Raw genomic sequence first — 21,422 nt, forward strand, 5'->3', positions numbered from 1 at the left:
TCTGTTTACCAGTGTGTTACCAGTGTCATTAAATTTTTTTGTAATTATTTTCCATTTCCCTGGATATAATTATCAAAACCACTTATAACCACACATTATGATTTACAAATTAAATCAATCGCCCAAGTCATATAGGAACTTTACTAAGCGTTTGCTAGGTTAAAAAAAGAAAATATATATATTTAAAAAGTGCCCGCTTGATGGTAGCCTTCCCATGTGGCGCTGCGGGAACGTCGTCACGAGACAGGAGTGACAGCTGGTGGAGGGAAGACCCCGCCGCATCTTGGACCGCATCTTGGGGGCCACATCTTGGGGACCACATCTCGTGCCACACCCAACGCCACCTGAAGATGAAGTGTACAGAGGCGCCAGAAGCCACTACTAATGCTGGGTGCAGCGACTTGCTGCTGTATCAAGGTGAGTAGTCACGTGTCTTGGAAGTGTTTGCTGGTCTTAGATGTTATACTGTTAAAGAGGTTCCACGTTTAGAATTGGGCAGATTGATTGCAATTTGTAAAATGGTGTGTCATGTTCTGTGACAAGGAACGAGTTTATGCAGTTGACAGTAGTAGCCTGCCTTCCCACGTTGCAACAAGATTTGATATCAACATCAATTTTTGAGGTTGCTGCGGTAATTGCTATTGATTCCGTGCAAGGCCAAATGTTAAACCAAAGAATGAGTGTCAGTGTGTGTTGGTAGACTTGTACTCGCCTAATTGTACTCACCTAGTTGTGCTTGCGGGGGTTGAGCTCTGGCTCTTTGGTCCCGCCTCTCAACTGTCAATCAACTGGTGTACAGATTCCTGAGCCTACTGGGCTCTATCATATCTACATTTGAAACTGTGTATGGCATCTGCGTCCACCGCATCACTTCCTAGTGCATTCCATCCGTTAACTACTCTAACACTGAAAAATCCCTGAATCCACTGAAAAATTGTGTATCCCTTCACGACAAGTTTGTCGTGAGGGTTTGAGTTTGAGGACAAGTTTCAGCAGCCAGCTACTGCTTCATTATAGGAGGTGACATTACAGAGGGCCTCTACCTCCTGAGGTGTGAGGGGGGCCTCTACCTCCTGAGGTGTGAGGGGGGCCTCTACCTCCTGAGGTGTGAGGGGGGCCTCTACCTCCTGAGGTGTGAGGGGGGCCTCTACCTCCTGAGGTGTGATTGGGGGCCTCTACCTCCTGAGGTGTGATTGGGGGGCCTCTACCTCCTGAGGTGTGAGGGGGGGGCCTCTACCTCCTGAGGTGTGAGGGGGGGGCCTCTACCTCCTGAGGTGTGAGGGGGGGGCCTCTACCTCCTGAGGTGTGAGGGGGGGGCCTCTACCTCCTGAGGTGTGAGGGGGGGGCCTCTACCTCCTGAGGTGTGAGCCTCTACCTCCTGAGGTGTGAGGGGGGGCCTCTACCTCCTGAGGTATGAGGGGGGGCCTCTACCTTCTGAGGTGTGAGGGGGGGCCTCTACCTTCTGAGGTGTGAGGGGCGCCTCTACCTCCTGAGGTGTGAGGGGCGCCTCTACCTCCTGAGGTGTGAGGGGCGCCTCTACCTCCTGACGTGTTGGTTCAGTATTGGTGTGTTTGGGACCAGGTATATTAATGATTAATTGTCAAGGTAATGTATATTGCATTATGCTTGAGTTAGATGGTATCTGATTACAAGGTGGCAAATTGTCAAAATTATTCTCTTTGGGAAGTTTTTTATTGTTTAGTGTTATTGTGTTTTATTCACAAATGGCTTCTCCCAGTTTTCAAGCAGATTGGAAACAAGGCACAGTACAATCTTCTGTTTTTCACTGAACCACAAATATGGCAGTGTGAAAAAGTGTTGATTAGATAAAGACTACGAAAAAAGTAGTCTCAAAAGACATGTGCCTTACAGGCCATACTATCTTGTGCTCCACATTTATCTCCCTAATCTCACATGTTAGTATCTTGGAAGGTATTTTCACCCTTGTTCTATGTGTACTGAGGAGTCTTGGCATAGTTGGCCAGCTACGCATTACCTGATAGCTTGAGGACCAATGCACTCATGTCAGCAGGCTCGGTCCAGAATTAACCAAATATATCTGGAGTGACTGTGTGAGTGTGTACTCACCTAGTTGTGCTTGCAGGGGTTGAGCTTTGGCTCTTTAGTCCTGCCTCTCAACTGTCAATCAACTGGTGTACAGGTTCCTGAGCCTACTGGACTATATCATATCTACATTTCAAACTGTGTATGGAGTCAGCCTCCACCACATCACTTCCTAGTGCATTCCATCTGTAAACTACTCTGACACTGAAAAAGTTCTTTCTAACGTCCTTGTGGCTCATTTGGGTACTCAGTTTCCACCTGTCCCCCCTTGTTCGTGTACCCCCGTGTTCAACAGTTTATCCTTTTCAACTCTGTCAATTCCTATGGGAATTTTGTAGGTCGTGATCATGTCTCCCCTTACTCTTCTGTCTTCCAATGTCGTGAGGTGCATTTCACGCAGCCTTTCCTCATAACTCATGCCTCTTAGTTCTGGGACTAGCCTAGTGGCATACCTCTGAACTTTTTCCAGCTTTATCTTGTGCTTAACAAGATACGGGCTCTATGTGGGGCTGCATGCTCCAAGATTGGTCTTTCATATGTGGTATACAAGGTTCTAAATGATTCCTTACACAGGTTCCTGAAGGCAGTTCTGATGTTAGCCAGCGACTTTCCCTGTGTGAGAGTGTGAGCAAGTGTGAGTATGAGTATTAGTATGAGTGAGTGTGAGTGAGTATGAGTATGAGTACGAGTGTGAGGGAGTGTGAGTGCGAGGGAGTGTGAGTGTGAGTTTGTGTGAGTGTGAGTGAGTTTGTGTGAGTGTGAGTGAGAGTTTGTGTGAGTGTGAGTGAGAGTTTGTGTGAGTGTGAGTGAGAGTTTGTGTGAGTGTGAGTGAGAGTTTGTGTGAGTGTGAGTGAGAGTTTGTGTGAGTGTGAGTGAGAGTTTGTGTGAGTGAGAGTTTGTGTGAGTTTGTGTGAGTTTGTGAGAGTTTGTGAGAGTTTGTGTGAGTTTGTGTGAGTTTGTGAGAGTTTGTGAGAGTTTGTGAGAGTTTGTGAGAGTTTGTGAGAGTTTGTGAGAGTTTGTGAGAGTTTGTGAGAGTTTGTGAGAGTTTGTGAGAGTTTGTGAGAGTTTGTGAGAGTTTGTGAGAGTTTGTGTGAGTTTGTGAGAGTTTGTGAGAGTTTGTGTGAGTGTGTGTGAGTGTGTGTGAGTTTGTGTGAGTGTGTGTGTGTGTGTGTGAGTGTGTGTGAGTGAGTGTGAGTGAGTGTGTGTGAGTGTGAGTGTGTGTGAGTGTGAGTGTGTGTGAGTGTATGAGTGTGTGAGTGTATGAGTGTATGAGTGTGAGAGTGTATGAGTGTGAGAGTGTATGAGTGTGAGAGTGTATGAGTGTGAGAGTGTATGAGTGTGAGAGTGTATGAGTGTGAGAGTGTATGAGTGTGAGAGTGTATGAGTGTGAGAGTGTATGAGTGTGAGAGTGTATGAGTGTGAGAGTGTATGAGTGTGAGTGTATGAGTGTATGAGTGTGAGAGTGTATGAGTGTGAGAGTGTATGAGTGTGAGAGTGTATGAGTGTGAGAGTGTATGAGTGTGAGAGTGTGAGAGTGTGAGAGTGTGAGAGTGTATGAGTGTGAGAGTGTATGAGTGTGAGAGTGTGAGAGTGTGAGAGTGTATGAGTGTGAGAGTGTATGAGTGTGAGAGTGTATGAGTGTGAGAGTGTGAGAGTGTGAGAGTGTGAGAGTGTGAGAGTGTGAGAGTGTATGAGTGTATGAGTGTGAGAGTGTGAGAGTGTATGAGTGTGAGAGTGTGAGAGTGTGAGAGTGTGAGAGTGTGAGAGTGTGAGAGTGTGAGAGTGTATGAGTGTGAGAGTGTATGAGTGTGAGAGTGTATGAGTGTGAGAGTGTGAGAGTGTGAGAGTGTATGAGTGTATGAGTGTGAGAGTGTGAGAGTGTGAGAGTGTGAGAGTGTGAGAGTGTGAGAGTGTGAGAGTGTATGAGTGTGAGAGTGTATGAGTGTGAGAGTGTGAGAGTGTGAGAGTGTGAGAGTGTGAGAGTGTATGAGTGTATGAGTGTGAGAGTGTGAGAGTGTGAGAGTGTGAGAGTGTATGAGTGTATGAGTGTGAGAGTGTGAGAGTGTGAGAGTGTGAGAGTGTGAGAGTGTATGAGTGTGAGAGTGTATGAGTGTATGAGTGTGAGAGTGTGAGAGTGTGAGAGTGTGAGAGTGTATGAGTGTGAGAGTGTATGAGTGTGAGAGTGTGAGAGTGTGAGAGTGTGAGAGTGTGAGAGTGTATGAGTGTATGAGTGTGAGAGTGTGAGAGTGTGAGAGTGTGAGAGTGTATGAGTGTATGAGTGTGAGAGTGTGAGAGTGTGAGAGTGTGAGAGTGTATGAGTGTATGAGTGTATGAGTGTGAGAGTGTGAGAGTGTATGAGTGTGAGAGTGTATGAGTGTGAGAGTGTGAGAGTGTGAGAGTGTATGAGTGTGAGAGTGTATGAGTGTATGAGTGTGAGAGTGAGAGAGTGTGAGAGTGTGAGAGTGTGAGAGTGTGAGAGTGTATGAGTGTGAGAGTGTATGAGTGTGAGAGTGTATGAGTGTGAGAGTGTACGAGTGTGAGAGTGTACGAGTGTGAGAGTGTACGAGTGTGAGAGTGTACGAGTGTGAGAGTGTACGAGTGTGAGAGTGTACGAGTGTGAGAGTGTACGAGTGTACGAGTGTGAGAGTGTACGAGTGTGAGAGTGTACGAGTGTGAGAGTGCGAGAGTGCGAGAGTGCGAGAGTGCGAGAGTGCGAGAGTGCACGAGTGCGAGAGTGCACGAGTGCGAGAGTGCGAGAGTGCGAGAGTGCGAGAGTGCGAGAGTGCGAGAGTGCACGAGTGCGAGAGTGCACGAGTGCGAGAGTGCACGAGTGCGAGAGTGCACGAGTGCGAGAGTGCACGAGTGCGAGAGTGCACGAGTGCGAGAGTGCACGAGTGCGAGAGTGCACGAGAGCGAGAGTGCACGAGAGCGAGAGTGCACGAGAGCGTGAGTGCACGAGAGCGTGAGTGCGAGAGTGCGTGGGAGAGTGAGAGCGTGGGAGAGAGTGAGAGTGTGAGTGTTAGCGAGTGTGTGAATGTGTGAGTGAGTGTACTCGCCTAATTGTGCTTGCGGGGGTTGAGCTCTGGCTCTTTAGTCCCGCCTCTCAACCGTGAATCAACAGGTGTACAGGTTCCTGAGCCTATTGGGCTCTATCATATCTATACTTGAAACTGTGTATGGAGTCAGCCTCCACCACATCACTTCCTAATGCATTCCATTTGTCAACTACTCTGACACTAAAAAATTTCTTTCTAATATCTCTGTGGCTCATTTGGGCACTCAGTTTCCACCTGTGTCCCCTAGTGCGTGTGCCCCTTGTGTTAAATAGCCTGTCTTTATCTACCCTATCAATTCCCTTGAGAATCTTGAATGTGGTGATCATGTCCCCCCTAACTCTTCTGTCTTCCAGCGATGTGTGTGTGTGTGTGTGTGTGTTTTTATACATTAGATTTTTCTATTTGAATAAGAAAGAATATTATTCAGATAGCTGTTTTGGGTTTTAACACTATTTTAATGATATGTTTTGTGTTTTAACACTTTTTATTATATATTTCTAAATATAGAAGGTTCATTAATGTTTTTCCATTTCATGTTGGTGACTGCTGTGGCAGAGGCCTTGTCATGGTAGGTATAAATATTAAGGTGTTCTGTATCCATAGTCAATACACCAAAAAGTGGTGTTCCTTATATTGAATTTGAAAAATATTTTGTTTGATGATCCCACTGTTATAAGATTTTTTCTCATAAACCCAATCTATATAATGTACCTGTACTATAGAATTTGCTAAATTTGCCTCCCCCCCCCCTCCTTTCCCAGTGTCAATATTGTATACACAGTTTAACAAAAGTTATTATTTTGTACTCTCATACCACTTTTAAACTTTTGTTTTGCTTTAAGTATTGAGAAAGAATAGTAAGTGTACTGTAACTTAATGTTTAGTGTAGTATAATGAGAATAAAAGTAAAGGAGGAAGTGTTAAAGTTGTTTGAGCATATGAAGCGAGGTGGGACATGACAAACATAATAACAACAATAATAATAATAATATTGGATAAAAACTCACACTTGTGTATTTGTGAAATTTATGTAAGGAATTTACATCAAGTCTTTTGCACTCTGCTGAGTGCTTTGTCAAGGTCTGAGTGTGTAATTAGGACGAGACTTACATCTCAACATCTAATCTTTAGACGGATTAGACATTGAGATGTAAGTCTTATCCTAATCACACACTCAGACCTTGACAAAGCACTCAGGAGAGTGCGAAAGACTTGGTGTAAATTCCTTACATAAATTTCACAAATACACAAGTGTGAGTTTTATCCTATATTATTATGTGTGTGAGAAGACATTACCATTATTACTACTACCTGTACTAATAATAATAATACACTTTGAAATCACTATGGCATGATATATCAGTGAAAATCATTGGAGCAATCTGGAGATTTGAATCTGCATTCTGGGTTACTCAAACTGCGTTCCTTACCCCACTGTACCACAACTTGCTATAAGTATAGCATGACATGACATGATAGCATAAGTATAACATGCTCCCTGTTCTTAAATGCAAATCCTGCTCTGAAACTCTTCCTGGACAGATGTAATAGGACCCATTATCACCACACCAGAAATAAATATCTCTTTGATATCCCCAGAGTTAAACTTAATCTGTGTAAACACTCTATGCAAATAAAGGAACCCAGTTTATGGAACTCGCTCCCTACTGAATTGAAAAGCTGTCCAACTTTTACATCATTCAAAATCAATACTAAAAAGTACCTAATTTCATCTTCATAGTTTTTCACTTTTTGCCTTAAAATTGCACTGTATCTATTGCTACCCAATCTCCCAACCTTTATGTTCCCAATTTGAACATCTTTACCATTGTGATCATTGCTGTCTTCTTATGTGCTGCCAATCTGCTGTATGGTGTTTATTAATCTTGTTTATCTGTATCTTTTGCTACCCAGTCTCCCAATCTTTATGTACCCAATCTGAACATCTTTACCATTGTGATCATTGCTGTCTTATATGTGCTGTCAATCTGCTGTATGGTGTCTATTAATCTTGTTTAAATTACTAATCAAGCTGTCAATGTAATCAATCAGAGCTTTAATATAACAATGTGCTTTAATATACTTACTAAGCTCTCTCATCTCATTTTTCTCTTGCAATGTATCTTTATCATTTATCAATTCTGATAGAAATTACCTACTTAAAATTATGTTAGATTAAGGACCTGCCCGAAACGCTGCGCGTACTAGTGGCTTTACAAGAGTGTAAATACTGTACTATCCAATGTATTCTCACAAACCCAATGTACCTTCTTGTATATAAATAAATAAATAAATAAATAAATAAGTAATTTAACCCGAGATCCTTCTGAATCCACTAGGGGTCTTGAGGTACCGAGCTGATAACGAAAACCAAGTGGTTTATAAATTTTACGCGTACACTCTGGTGTAGGTAATGGGATTCCCCACCGTGTGTTTTGTTCAAATATACTAGGAAATCACAATGGCATGATGTGTCTTCGTGAAAATAATTGGAGCAATCCGGGGATTCGAACCAGCATTCCAGTTTGAATCCCTTAACCCACTGTGGCAAGATGCACTATAAGTAACAACCTGAGAACCTTTCGTCCTCTCTTCTATCTCGCCTGAATTCCAGCAAGCTGATTGATGTTGTTGACTCATGTACTCACACCCTTTCCTTTATTGGTCTTTGCCTCTGTGCCCCCTCCATTTATTTAAACTTATTGTGGGAGACCCTTGATGACCTCTATAACAGTGACCAATTTCTCCATCTTTGCAACCTTTATTTTTCCCTACCCTCCTGTTTTGTTTCGTCAGTGGCAGTTTGATAAGGTGGACTGAATCTTTTTCACCCTTTGTGCTCCCCCCATTTCCTACCAATCTGATTTGCCTATTCCTCGAGCCCTCCTCCTTTTTCATGACACCTTGTTAGAATCTGCCCTCTGCTCTGTTCTTCACTCTGCCTCCAGTGATATGCAGAAGTGCATTACTTCGTAGAATTTGGACTTTGCTAGGGCTGTACGCTGTAAGTGTACTGAAAGTGCCTGGGAAAAAACACTGATGCTGATAGACTCCTTATTCTTTTATTTTTTTTTGTATGGTGAGTGTAGTAGGCTTATCTGACCAGCTAAATGGGAGTTGAAAGTCCTATCTCCTCACCATTATGGTTGACCCCTCTTTCTCTCAGATCTGGAAGAAATCTATAAGATTACTGGCAAGTTTGTTCCTGACGTGTTACCCGTCTTTCATTTCTGTGGTTCTGTTGTGGCAGATCTGGTGTTGGTCACAAACAAACTGTGTTCACAATTTACAGCCATTAACTCCGGTACTCATTTTCTTTCTACTTTACTTGCTCATAAGCCCCTTCTTGAATCTTCTTCCTTGGTTTTTTGCCCTCGCCTCCAGATCCCCTATAACAATCCCTTGTATCATAACTTCAGTCTGCCCTGTCTCTGAAGGTTCTACAGTGGGGGGCTTGGGTAGCATTCATTATGAGATGCTTTGCCATCTTTCTCAAGGGGCCTTTCACTTTTTATTGACTAGTTATAATTGTACTTGGAAGAAATTGTTAGTTCCTGAAGACTAGCTTGAGGTGATTGTTCTTCCTATTTGGAAACCTGGTATCGAGGGACTTTCTCCTAAGGATTTTTGTTCTGTTGTCCTAACAAGTTGCATTACTTACTTCTCCCTAATACTTGTGTGACATGACTGAGGGTTTGAAAGGTTCCCTACCACAATGGTGTGGGATGTCAAACTGCCCTGACTGTGGAAGATCCTTTTCAGAAGCATGTATATTACCTTGGAGGCCAGCTGGGTGTACAGAACTGCTCAAAGACGTGTTTAATCGTATTTTGAAAATAATGTTATGAAGCGTTCTGTACTTTTAGATTTAAGACTAGTTTTACCTCCAGAAAAAGTGTCAAATAGTGGCAGTTCCCTTGACTTTACATACACACACTTGTCTAACTGAGGCTAGCCCCAGCACCTGGATAGATGCAGTAGGGTTAACAAAAGTCTGCTGCTTGGTAAATGCAACAAATGTGTTGGATTGTGCTATTGTACATGATTTTGATATGCTGTATGTGCTAAAATTGATAGCATATGTGATAAGAGCTGGTAAAATGCTATACAGCATTTCTAAATATTGTATTTGTTGATCAAAGTATGAATTCCTGTGTTATGTGACAGCTAACTGTTGTCAAAACATTGTTCAATACTGGATACAGAGTACAGCTATTTTACAAATAAATCATGTTTGCTTTATTTTTATATTAAATGTGATGTAGTTGAATTCAAAGTCAACATTTTACAGTTCTAGTATACCGAGTTTATTAGATTTATGTGCTTTTGGACGATTTATAAAGTTTGCATTAAGTCTTAACCAGTACACCGTTATGTAGATTTTCCAGCAACAGCATAACCTTGCATTACGTCAAGTACTGTAGATGTATTCTGTACTTTTAATAATTGTTGATTATGTTGTATTTTGTGCAAGAAATCTGGATTATAACTGTTGTGAGCACCTAGTAACAAACACTAGTTTAGTATTTAAAAACTTAATGAGGCTTGGTGTAGATCATGCAGTGCAGTACAGTACACTAGGCATTGGTTATATAGTACAGAATAATGATGTTCATTATCACAGAGTACAGTACTGTACTGTACTCTAATCGTAATGCACCAGATAATATATTCAACTTCAGTTGATCTATAATTATTCATGAAGAGGGGGAAAAAATGAAAAACTAATATCAGTATTTTAGAATATTATTCTGTATTATTCTTGTTTTAATTGTGCTGAATGCTCCAGTCAGTCCCAGTACTCGACCAAGTTCCAAAGCTTCTGAAATTCATAAATTAATCAATTTGGCTTTGATTATTGAAGTATGTTGCACATCTTCCTTCTGTCATTTGTCTAAAAGTATTTTTGGTATGTTGCATGCAGGTGTAGCTTTTTAATGCTTGTGAATTTTGTTTCCTCTGGTACAATAATAATATATTTTTCAGTTTGGAGCTCATCGCTTCCCAGTTGGAGAGCAACACTGACTACCCTGTGGTGGATCACCTGTATGAGAAGTGCAGCTCTGCCATCAGTACGTTGCGCACGTCTCAGCCCAACCCACATATATCGGTATGTTATTTACAATAGTATGATGCATCAAATGAACAAATCCACAAGGGTCGTGTGTAATGAAGTAAGGGGGAAGAAGGAGTACGGCCTATTGACATAGCTCGAGTGCATGGGGGAATTATGTAAAACCCTGGTTTGTGTCTCGGAGAGGCTGCAGGATCCAAGTAAGTTCAGTAGAACTTCTGGCTTCAATTCTTTTACCATGTCGTAGCTCAGTCGATTAAGGCAGCGTCTGGGATGCTCTCGGACGTAGGTTCGAATCCTCATCACGGCCCTTGTGGATTTGTTCAAGGTACATTGGGTTTGTAAGAGTACAGTACATAATATTGGTATTCTTATATTCTTGGAAAGTGTTTTGGATCGTTCCTTAATCCGATAGATGGGGTTTATTAAGAGGTACATTGTAGCAAATTTTGAGTTTAACATAATAACTACATATAAATTGATGCTGTATTTTTGTGTGTTATGTACTGATACGTATTGGGGAGTGGGTAGGACAAGATACAGTAAAAGTTTGAAGCACACGGTAGGAAATTATGAGGATGAAATTAGGTTTTTTTGGTTTTACTGTTGAATAATGCATAGGTGGGACAATTTTTTTAATTCATTATGGAGACCGAGACTTCCTTTGCATTGATATATATAAGAAATAGGAGAGGCCCTAAGATGCTGCCCTGTGGGACTCTACGGTTAATTGTAGAGTGGGTGAGGTTATGTCATTGATGGCTACATATGGGTGCCTGTCATTAAGATAGCATCAAATACATTTCAGAGCAAGGCCTCGGATTCCACAATGGTGAAGTGTAAGTAAGAGGTAGTTATGGTTTACAGTATCAAAAGCCTTTCTCAGGTCAATAAAGAGGCCAATTGGGAACTTATTTTTGTCAATGGCTGTGTAGATTATATCAAGCAGACTAATAATGGCATCATTGATATTCTTTTGAGAATGGAAGCCAAACTAGCAGGGACTTAATACTGTATATAGAATTTTACAAGGTAGGAGTAGAACTGATTGTAAACAAGTTTTTCAAACAATTTGATAGCAATGGTAAATTTGATATTGGTTTGTAATTGTTTGTCAGCTGTATCACCTCCTTTATGAACTGGCATTACTCCTGCTTTTTTAAGGATGTCAGGAATTTTAAGGATGTCGGGAAAAGTATAACACTTTAGAGATTTGTTGAATAGCAGAGCTATGGGTGGTGCAAGGCATGAGTGGCATGCCCTTGAGTGACAGGCTCGTAGTTATAGGATAAAAACTTAATTGAAAGCTGGTTAGTGTGTGTGTAGCAAATCTGTAATTATCGAGACAATCAAAAGGATTCATTATATTATGACTAGTAGTGAAATATTAAGCGCTTTAACTCAAAAAACATTGGAAAACACACTATTAATAATTATTTTTTCAGGCATCCTTGGAGAATCTCTTGGACACATTAAGCTTCCAAAAATCCCTGCTCGATACTCGCCGTTATGGTGGCCATGGCAGACGACGTACAGTCAGTGAGGGAACATTTCAATATTCTAGTAAGTTGATTTTTGTTTAAATTTTCCCTTAATCTATTATTCCACTGAAGACCATAAATATGTTTTGAAGGCCCTGAGGTATGGCAAGTACTGTATTGTTAGCATGTTTTCTTATATCAACAGTACTTCATCAGAGCATCCATCATTCAGAACAAATAGTATACGGTGATTCTTTGTCATTGTTAGGGTCCTGGTAGTACAGACGGGTTCGTTCTCAATTCGCTAAATGAAATTTTGGGTTTGAGTCCCAGGCAGGACAAAAATGTTAATGTGATTTTGTTGTGCATTTGATGAGAAGCATTGGAGAACTACTGGATCATTAGCCAGAGTGCATGAGGGCAATGCTTAAAACCCTGATTGCATTGCTTTAATGTACCATGATGTGGCATGGTGGTTTAGAGCGCTAACTTGGGAGAACCAAGTGAGCGGGTTTGAATCCTCCTCAAGGCTCCTTCTGATTTTCTTAATAATAATAATAATAATGAGAAAATCCATGGGAGCCATGATAAGGATTCGAACATATGCACTGGGTGTTCCCAGATGCAGGCTCTAGTCAACTATGTCATGACATGGTCAAATGAATTGCAACCTGGAGTACTACTGCACCCTTGAATATTTCAGAGGTTTCCACTGAAGCCGAACCAAGGTTTCACACAATTTTCCCCATGCACTCGATTTCTGTCGTCCAGTACTTCTACCGCTGACGCCCCTCTTTCGATACTCGGAGAAATCACGTTATCGTGATACATCAATGAGAAACTCCACAGGAGCCAATACTGGACGACAGAGCCAGAGTGCATTGGGGAATTGTGTGAAACCCCGGTTCAGTTTCAATGAAAGCCTCGGGAATCCTTGACGGCGCAGTAGTACTCCAGGTTACAATTCTTTTGACCATGTTGTGGTATAGTTGACTAGAGCGTGCATCTGGGAACACCCAGCACATAGGTTCGAGTCCTCATCACGGCTCCTGTGGATTTGCTCATTGATATATCATGATAATGTGATTTCTCTGTGTAGTAATAATAATAATAATAATAATAATAATAATAATTATTGGGGTGCCACCTCTGGTTGTGTTTATAGGGACCCTCACCCATGAATAAGAGGATAGGTAGCATCCAGGGAAGCCTTGTGGGGGCTTCCACATATTTTCAGTACTGTATATAAATGATTTAAATAAAATATGAATTTAGATTTTTAACTGTATACCTGTTAATACCCAGTTGTAATCCTCAATATGTAATTAATTTTAAATTATTTTACATTAAATCTTTACAGATAACAAGAGAAAGACCTGTGTAGACTGCTTAAAACAAAGTGCAAATGCAATTCACAGCGAAACAGATCATAGCTTGACAATACAAGATATGTTATTACCGTGCAGTGCGATAGGTGTCTCGATGCAAGATGTTGCTGGTCTCGATGAGGTTAAGCAAATATTAAAGGAAGCGGTGATCATGCCCATCCAATACCCGCAGCTCTTTAAAGGTATTGAAGTTTTTGTAAATAGCCTAGAATGATTTAGAATTTGTAGAGTGATGTACGGGAGAAATATAGAAAACTAATTTATTTTAATTTGTGATCCCAAGGTGCATACTCCATTAAGCATTCTATGTCGGATAATTCACAGGTGGAGCAAAACCCTGGACTCGCTTGCTTCTCTATGGACCTCCAGGAACTGGGAAGACAAAACTTGCTCGATCTTTAGCCTCGGAACTTTGCTGTCCATTTTATTGTGTATCATCTGCTAGCCTTCTCTCCTCCTGGGTTGGAGAATCTGAAAAGTAGGTAATTCATTAATGCACTCTTGAGGAATATGTTTCCTTTGAAGATGTATGCTGCAGTTAAGGGTTGACACATTAATGGCCTTGTTAAGCACATTTTAGTGTAGTAATATAAAAAGATTTTGTATGTAAATTCTACTAATTCATAAAGAAAGAAAAAATGCATAATATTTTACATTGTAAAAATGTTTGTTAGAAAATTGTCCTATGCATTTATTCTTTTAACCTCAGCAAATTTAATGCTATTTTAGGTTTTCAACTAAAATGTTAGATATTCTAATATTGTTTTTATCGCAGATTGATTAGAGACTTGTTCCGTCATGCCCAGCAACAAGCAGGCCAGACTATTATCTTCATGGATGAAATTGACAGTTTGTGTAGGAAACGTTCACAAACAGAAGATGAGCACTCACGAAGGTGTGTAATGAACATAGTTTTCTTAATGATTAATCTGTTCAATGTTTTGTCCTAGCAAATTTGAAGGTTTACTCCTTACGAGGTATTATTCCCAGTTTGAATACCTTATGGCTTTGTACTTTTAAGATTATAATCAAATACAAAATAATAAAATTAGTTTGCATGAAATGACAAATCTTTCGCTGTATCCATACTAGTATTTTGCCTCAAGCAGAGAAAGAAGAATGTGTCCAAAAGCTATGAAGCCTAATACCATAAATAGCAACAAATCTATTACCCAGTAATATTCTGTGTTGAAATTAAGTGTATTACCTAACTTAATTGGGATTCAATGTGTAAGATCCAGTGTGTAATATTATATTGTAATGCAAGGCAGTTGCAGTGCAAGTAATGCTTAGTTATTAGCTATTATTACAATTAAATATGAGGTGTACAGATAAATTGGAAAAACTTTAGTCAGGTAACATCCACTGGGGTATGATGAATACTATTTGTCCTCTGTAATTTCATGGGCTTCTCCTTGCAGGATGAGTATAGGGTATACAATAATTAAAAAAAAGATTGTACTAATACTTCTACAGTACTAATAATTTAATATATTTATAATAAAATAATAAGCTGTGCAATAATTACCAGTAATTGAAATGTAAATGTTAAGGATGACAAAATTTCATTGTTACAGAGTGAAGTCAGAACTGTTGCGGCAAATGGAGGGCATCGAGGACAGTAAGAATGCAAGTGTGTTCTTGCTAGGTGCCACCAATTGCCCCTGGGATCTTGACCCTGCCTTCCTCAGACGTTTCCAGAGGCGCATATTTATTCCTCTTCCCGACAGGTAACAAACCGTGCAGGTCCTATCTCTAATATATTATTGGCTGTTTGGTTACTAAGAACTGTTGCCATTGGCTGTCATCATTAAGTATGGAGGAGGGTAGAAATAGCCAAAGCTACTCTATTCTTTTGAGATGTATCTTATTGTCTCTCTTAATGATTCAAGTATGTTTATTATCACATTTATGTTGTATATCATTTGTTATATTTCTTAAACATCCTATATATGTTAGCTTACTTTTCATTTAGTATTAAAATTTGAACAGTGCTGAATGACTTTTATTCCCGGGTCCAATTTCTGGAGCCGAATTAAATCTATCAACAAGCCAGTATGAGCCTTAAATGCATATTTTAATTATAAATCTGGATTATACATAATGCCAACCAAATTTATACTACTTCTCCAGGAAAGGGCGCCGCACTATAATTTCAAATCAGTTTTCCACCGTGCTTCTCCACCTTACGGACTCTGAATGGCTGACACTCCTGGATGCTACCGAGGGCTACTCAGGTGCTGATCTCACTCACCTGACAATGGCTGCAGCATTTCAGCCTATTAGAGATTTGCACTCGTCTCGCTTTTGGAGGTTCACAAACGGTACTGTACTTTGGAAATAAGAGGATGTGTTTTGAATGTTTATGCTTGACTCTGCATGTGTTTTATCCAATATTTAGATTTTTTTTTTTTTTTTTGGCTGCATTGCTTTGATTTACATTTTAATACTTAAGTTTAAAGGTAACAATAGACTAATCCATTGATAATACATCTGTTTATTAACAATAATAGAAATACAGAAAGCTTATGATTTGCCTGGCAGGTATTATTTCTTTGGGGATTGGAAGCCTAAAGCTTATGAAAGTCATCTCTCATTTTATAAAATTTTCTATTTACATTGCAGTCAGTAATGCAGGTACTCCTTGCTTTGACAGCCTTGACACTTATAATGATTTCCTTGGGTTTGTTTTGCATATAGAGCCTTGCAATAGTCAAGTTGCTGATATTTTTGTTACTTTAAATAACTTTGCACAAACATTAGTGTTTGTTATCAAGAGATACGACAGAGACTTACTGTCAAGTCTCATTTAAAGAGTTAACTTGTATTGTCCTTAATCTGATCTGGTATGCATGGTAGGATAATGAGTTATTCGTGGGATAATATTTGACTTAGTTTGTAATTTACCTCAACAGGAATTTTGTACATAATGTTATCATCACATCAGACTTTTTTTTTTTTTTTTTTTTTTTTTTGCTTCACATGTAAATGGCAAGATTGTGGAGTGCAGTTAGATGTTTTTTCCATGTTGAATGGTTTGATGATGATGGTAGGCAGTGAAGATAGTGTTAAATGTATTAATGAATTTGAGGTAATTGAGTATTAGAGAATGGGATGACATGGCGAGTGTGACGATGGCATTCATGGCTGTGCAGGTCTATATGAACCATTGTCACCAACACCTTTACTGTCTAAGTCACACTCGGAAATTACTAACTACTGGCTGGGTTGCACGAGTAAAATAATTACAATATGTTAATTATGTTTAATATCAGTTTCACAAGTTATGCGAGTTACTAATTCGTAACTTGTGCACGCTCAGTACGTGTGTACCTTCCTGTGTATATTTATTTCTAAGTCTTGTCATTTAGAAATGTAGCCAGTTGTATGTGACTGAAGTACTGTAATATTTTAAATCCAAGTCCTGTTGTTGGGGACAGAAAGCTTATTCTAAAACTTGTATTGAAGTTTCCCCTTAGGTTAACTTCTGATCCTCCCCAGGATGTATCCCACAACAATTACTTAACTCTTGGTATACCTATTTACTGGTAGGTAAATAGAGGCATCAGGTGAAGGGAAATGTGCCCAACTATTTCTGCCCTGTTCAGGAGATCAAATCCCACATCCTTTATTAAACTAAACTGAATTATCATGGGAAAGTGTCAAGACATTATGACTATATAGACTATATATGGAAGGGATCAGGATAAGGATTTGGGATGGGACGGGGAAAAGGAATGGTGCCCAACCACTAGGACGGTTGGGGATTAAACGCCGACCTGCATGAAGCGAGACTGTCGCTCTACCGTTCAGGCCAAGTGGATCCTTAATCGAGTGTAGAGTACTTGGACTACTGTGCTAAAATTTATAGGCAACAGAACCTATACTGGAATTAATTAAATTAGGATTTTTATGCTTTTTTTTTTTTTTTTGCCTTTCTCTGCCTTTCCCTCTTGTTTTTAACCATACATGTACTGTAGTAGATAGGAACAGTCATAGTTTTAGCCTCAATGTAGATTAGATTTCTTTTTAAATCTTTGCTTGAAGTTTTGATCCTTTTATCTTTCTTCAGAAAAATCAAGACTTTCATAGATCTTTGGCTCTCATGATTACAGTTAACTAATTTTTATAATTGATATTGTCTAAAATAACTACCTGACTTGCCTTTCACACACTGTTTATAAGTGTATTAGTTATTTTACACAATTTGTCACTTTCAGACAACAAGATTACGCCGTGCTCCAGCGACACCCTCGGTGCAATGCAGTATCCCTTGAGCAAGCTACCAGCAGATCAGGTATTGTAGCTTTTTAAATCTCAACCCTGTACACAGGGTACATTTGAACCTTTTTCTTAGAAAAGACGAGAGTTAAATTTCAATATAGCATTTATATTGCAAAATCATCTTGGAATGAGAAACTGTGAATACTGTACACTATTTTTTTTTACACGTTAGAATCCATTAAGAGAAACATTAAATTGAAAGTAGACTTTATTTGATGTAATATTTTGTCTAATATTTTAAATAAAGTTATTTTTTTTGTGAATGATTACAGTACTGAACATATTTTTTTCAGGTTGTTGCTCGTGATGTAGAAATAAAGGATTTCCTGATGGCTATTCAGACAACTCCGAAGACAGTTTCCCCAAAGACACTGCAGCAATATGAAGAATTCTCATCGGCAAATTTCCAGGCCTAGCTGGAGCTTGCTGTGGAATTCTTACAGTCAACATACAAATATATGTGATTATGAATTTTCCCCACTTTCATGGTGTGGCATGAAAGGTAAAAATTTTTTTGTTAAGACTTTATTATGTTTCCATGTTTTCAGGGACATTAGTTTAATGTGGATATATTGTAAAAAACATGTATTACATATGTTAGGTTACACCTTCCTTGACAGTGGTATGTCTTGATAGCTATACATATTCAGGGGATGAACTGTGATGTTTTGGTAGCTCTGATTGTTAGTCTATAGATTACGATGAACTGTTAGTGGCTACTTAAGGAGCCAACACCATACTTTTTAGGTTAAGAGTGCATTCTTATATTAAGACAATGTTTTAGTCACAAGTTATTCAGGTTTTCATGCAATAATTCTAATTTTGTTACATTTAATCAGTCCTGTATATTTACACATTATATTTTTTTAAACAAAGGTTGCTTATATTTTCTTTAAGAATATGTATATCCTATTTATAATATACTGTGTGATTACTTCATTAAAACCAAGATTTTATAGCTTCTTTCAGATACTGTACATACGGTACACTATTAACTATAATTGCATAGTTAATATTATTGCTTTGATGCTCAGTGTTGAGACATAATATTGTATTGGCATACAGTACTGTAACTGATCCTGAAATGTGCAGGATAAATCTAAAGTTGCATTAGTGTATGTGAAGGACTATGTGCTTACCTGAATAAGGCTCTCTATTTACATCTTATGTATCACAATTGAATTTGGCAATTTATGAACATGATGGAAGAAAAAATTTGGACAATATTATGGATGATTTGATATCTTGAGTGTCATCTTAAAATAGATTATTGGCATTTTATATTCTGAATATTGTAGCCATTGAAATTCTGTAAAATAGGATTACCTAAGTGACATGATAAAGTGGTCTGTATACACAATTGTTGTTGTCCGTTTTCTGAATTTGACCACACTTCCATTTAAATATAGCAGCAAGTCATAATGTGAGCATAGTTTCATAGCTCCTAAAAGGACTGCTTGAATGCAAGGAAGTAGGAAGTTTGTCACTGCAATGTCCAGCACGAGAGGTATTAGAGCGAGAGTCTGAGCGTGAAATTGTGTCAGTGTTTTGTTAGTACCATTACTTCTACTGGTATTGATTGTGTACATGTCATGGTGGAACGGCTTGTCAGGATCTGTTGTCCAGTATGGTTGTGTGTGTGTACACACTGTTCATAGTTGAGGTACTATTCACAATGGGTTGAGTACAAACGTGGTGATATACTTGCAGAGCCACTAACATGAATAGCATTTTGGGCAGGTCCTTAGGTGAACAAATGTTATGTGAATTAAAATGTTACAATGTACCTAATAAATACTTAAGCATAGTGATTAAATATATTGATAAAGTTGCATTTCTAGATGGTAGGATATTAGATGAGTGGGTAGCACAAGATACTAGGAGTTAAATCGGTAGGAACCATGAGTGGGATTCGAACCTATACTCTGGGTACTACATCACAACATGATAAAAGCATTACAGCCTGGGATTCAACTGAATCCTCAAGGGTTCCCAAGGCTTACACCCTAGAGGATTCAGACAAATCTCGGGTTACATTGCTTTACCGTGTAGTGGTCTAAGGCATTTGCTTAGGAGTACCCGAGTATAGATTCGAATCCTCATCACGGCTCCTACTCATTTTCTCATTGATACATCATGTTAATGTGATTTCTTTGTGCATACTGAGAGTTGTTAGCACAAGGTGGATACTTAGAGATGAAGTTAGGTACTTCAATATTCTACTTTTTGAATAAAGTATAGACTGGACAGCAAATAGTGTATGTTTAAGAACTTGAGACAAGTCAAAGTTCCATGGCATACATGGCAAGTCATTGATATGTATAAGAAACTGGAGAGGCCTCAAGATGCTGCCTTGTGGCACTCCAATGGTAGAGTGGAAGAGGTTGTCATTGATGATACTGTATATAATGTGATTGTACCAAAGACATTAAACAATACTGTACTAGCCACTGCTAGCTTTGTCATCCCACCTATCCAGACCACTTCCAAATGTCAGATGTAATGCATATAAAGGACAACATGCCAAAGTGTAGGACAGGAAGTGCATTTTCACCAACTGGGTTATGAAACCTTGGAACTGCCTATCTGCCAAAGCCATAAATGCAAAATTTCGCTACTTTTGCTACTTTTTAGCCAAAAAAATTGGGCTACTTTCGCTACTTTTAGCCCAAAATTGGGCTACTTTTGCTACTTTTTAGCCCAAAATTTCGCTACTTTTTAGCCCAAAATTTCGCTACTTTTAGCCCAAAATTTCGCTACTTTTTAGCCCAAAATTTCGCTACTTTCGCTACTTTTTAGCCCAAAATTGGGCTACTTTCGCTACTTTTTGCCCAAAATTTCGCTACTTTTTAGCCCAAAATTGGGCTACTTTCGCTACTTTTTGCCCAAAATTTCGCTACTTTTTAGCCCAAAATTGGGCTACTTTCGCTACTTTTTGCCCAAAATTTCGCTACTTTTTAGCCCAAAATTGGGCTACTTTCGCTACTTTTTAGCCCAAAATTTCGCTACTTTTAGCCCAAAATTTCGCTACTTTTTAGCCCAAAATTTCGCTACTTTTTACCCCAAAATTTCGCTACTTTCGCTACTTTTTAGCCCAAAATTTCGCTAATTTCGCAACTTTTAGCCCAAAATTTCGCTACTTTTTAGCCAAAAATTTCGCTACTTTTTAGCCCAAAATTTCGCTACTTTTTAGCCCAAAATTTGGCTACTTTCGCTACTTTTTAGCCCAAAATTTCGCTACTTTTTAGCCCCAAATTGGGCTACTTTCGCTACTTTTTAGCCCAAAAATTCGCTACTTCCGCTACTTTTTAGCCCGAAATTTCGCTACTTTTAGCCCAAAATTTCGCTACTTTTTAGCCCAAAATTTCGCTACTTCCGATACTTTTTAGCCCAAAATTGGGCTACTTTTTGCCCAAAATTTCGCTACTTTTAGCCCAAAATTTCGCTACTTTTTAGCCCAAAATTGGGCTACTTTCGCTACTTTTTAGCCAAAAATTGGGCTACTTTCTGCCCAAAATTTCGCTACTTTTGCTACTTTTTAGCCAAAAATTGGGCTCCTTTCGCTACTTTTTAGCCCAAAATTTCGCTACTTTTAGCCCAAAATTTCGCTCCTTTTTAGCCCAAAATTTCGCTACTTTTTAGCCCAAAATTTCGCTACTTTCACTACCTTTTGCCCAAAATTTCGCTACTTTTTAGCACAAAATTGGGCTACTTTCGCTACTTCGTAGCCCAAAATTGGGCTACTTTCTAGCCCAAAATTGGGCTACTTTCGCTACTTTGCAGCCCAAAATTGGGCTACTTTCGCTACTTTGTTAAGTAGTTTGCAGATTAGCTTGCCGCTAGCGGCCAAAAACCGGGCGATTTTTGGCTGCTAGCGGCGAAAATCGTCTGATTTTTGGCCGCTAGCGGCGAAAATCAGTCGATTTTTGCCAGCTAGCGTCGAAAATAGCGCGGTTTTCGGCCGTTAGCGGCAAAAATCGCCCGATTTTTGGCCGCTAGCGGCGAAAATTGCGCAATTTTTGTTTTTTACCTGCGAAAATCGCGCAATTTTTGGTCGCTAGCGGCGAAAATCACG

General features: G+C 39.4%; 1 protein-coding gene across 1 annotated transcript; it reads left to right on the plus strand.

The window, feature by feature from the left end:
* Positions 1 to 230: 230 nt before the first annotated feature.
* Positions 231 to 19,797, plus strand: LOC123773986 (uncharacterized). The gene is made up of 11 exons (XM_045768018.2): positions 231 to 417; positions 5,676 to 5,688; positions 10,107 to 10,230; positions 11,640 to 11,757; positions 13,036 to 13,245; positions 13,388 to 13,541; positions 13,839 to 13,958; positions 14,641 to 14,793; positions 15,197 to 15,387; positions 17,284 to 17,360; positions 17,641 to 19,797. Exons 1-11 carry the CDS (start codon positions 351 to 353, stop codon positions 17,761 to 17,763), a joined length of 1,350 nt encoding a protein of 449 aa, XP_045623974.1. The 5' UTR covers positions 231 to 350; the 3' UTR covers positions 17,764 to 19,797.
* Positions 19,798 to 21,422: the final 1,625 nt, after the last annotated feature.

This window comes from Procambarus clarkii, chromosome 91 (genome assembly GCF_040958095.1).
Source record: "Procambarus clarkii isolate CNS0578487 chromosome 91, FALCON_Pclarkii_2.0, whole genome shotgun sequence".
Classification (NCBI taxonomy): domain Eukaryota; kingdom Metazoa; phylum Arthropoda; class Malacostraca; order Decapoda; family Cambaridae; genus Procambarus; species Procambarus clarkii.

Coding starts and splice junctions, on each gene's coding strand:
- LOC123773986 (XM_045768018.2), top strand. CDS start 351: ATGAAGTGTACAGAGGCGCCAGAAGCCACTACTAATGCTGGGTGCAGC. Junction 11,758..13,035: donor GGGAACATTTCAATATTCTA/GTAAGTTGATTT, acceptor AAATCTTTACAG/ATAACAAGAGAAAGACCTGT. Junction 14,794..15,196: donor TTTATTCCTCTTCCCGACAG/GTAACAAACCGT, acceptor CTACTTCTCCAG/GAAAGGGCGCCGCACTATAA.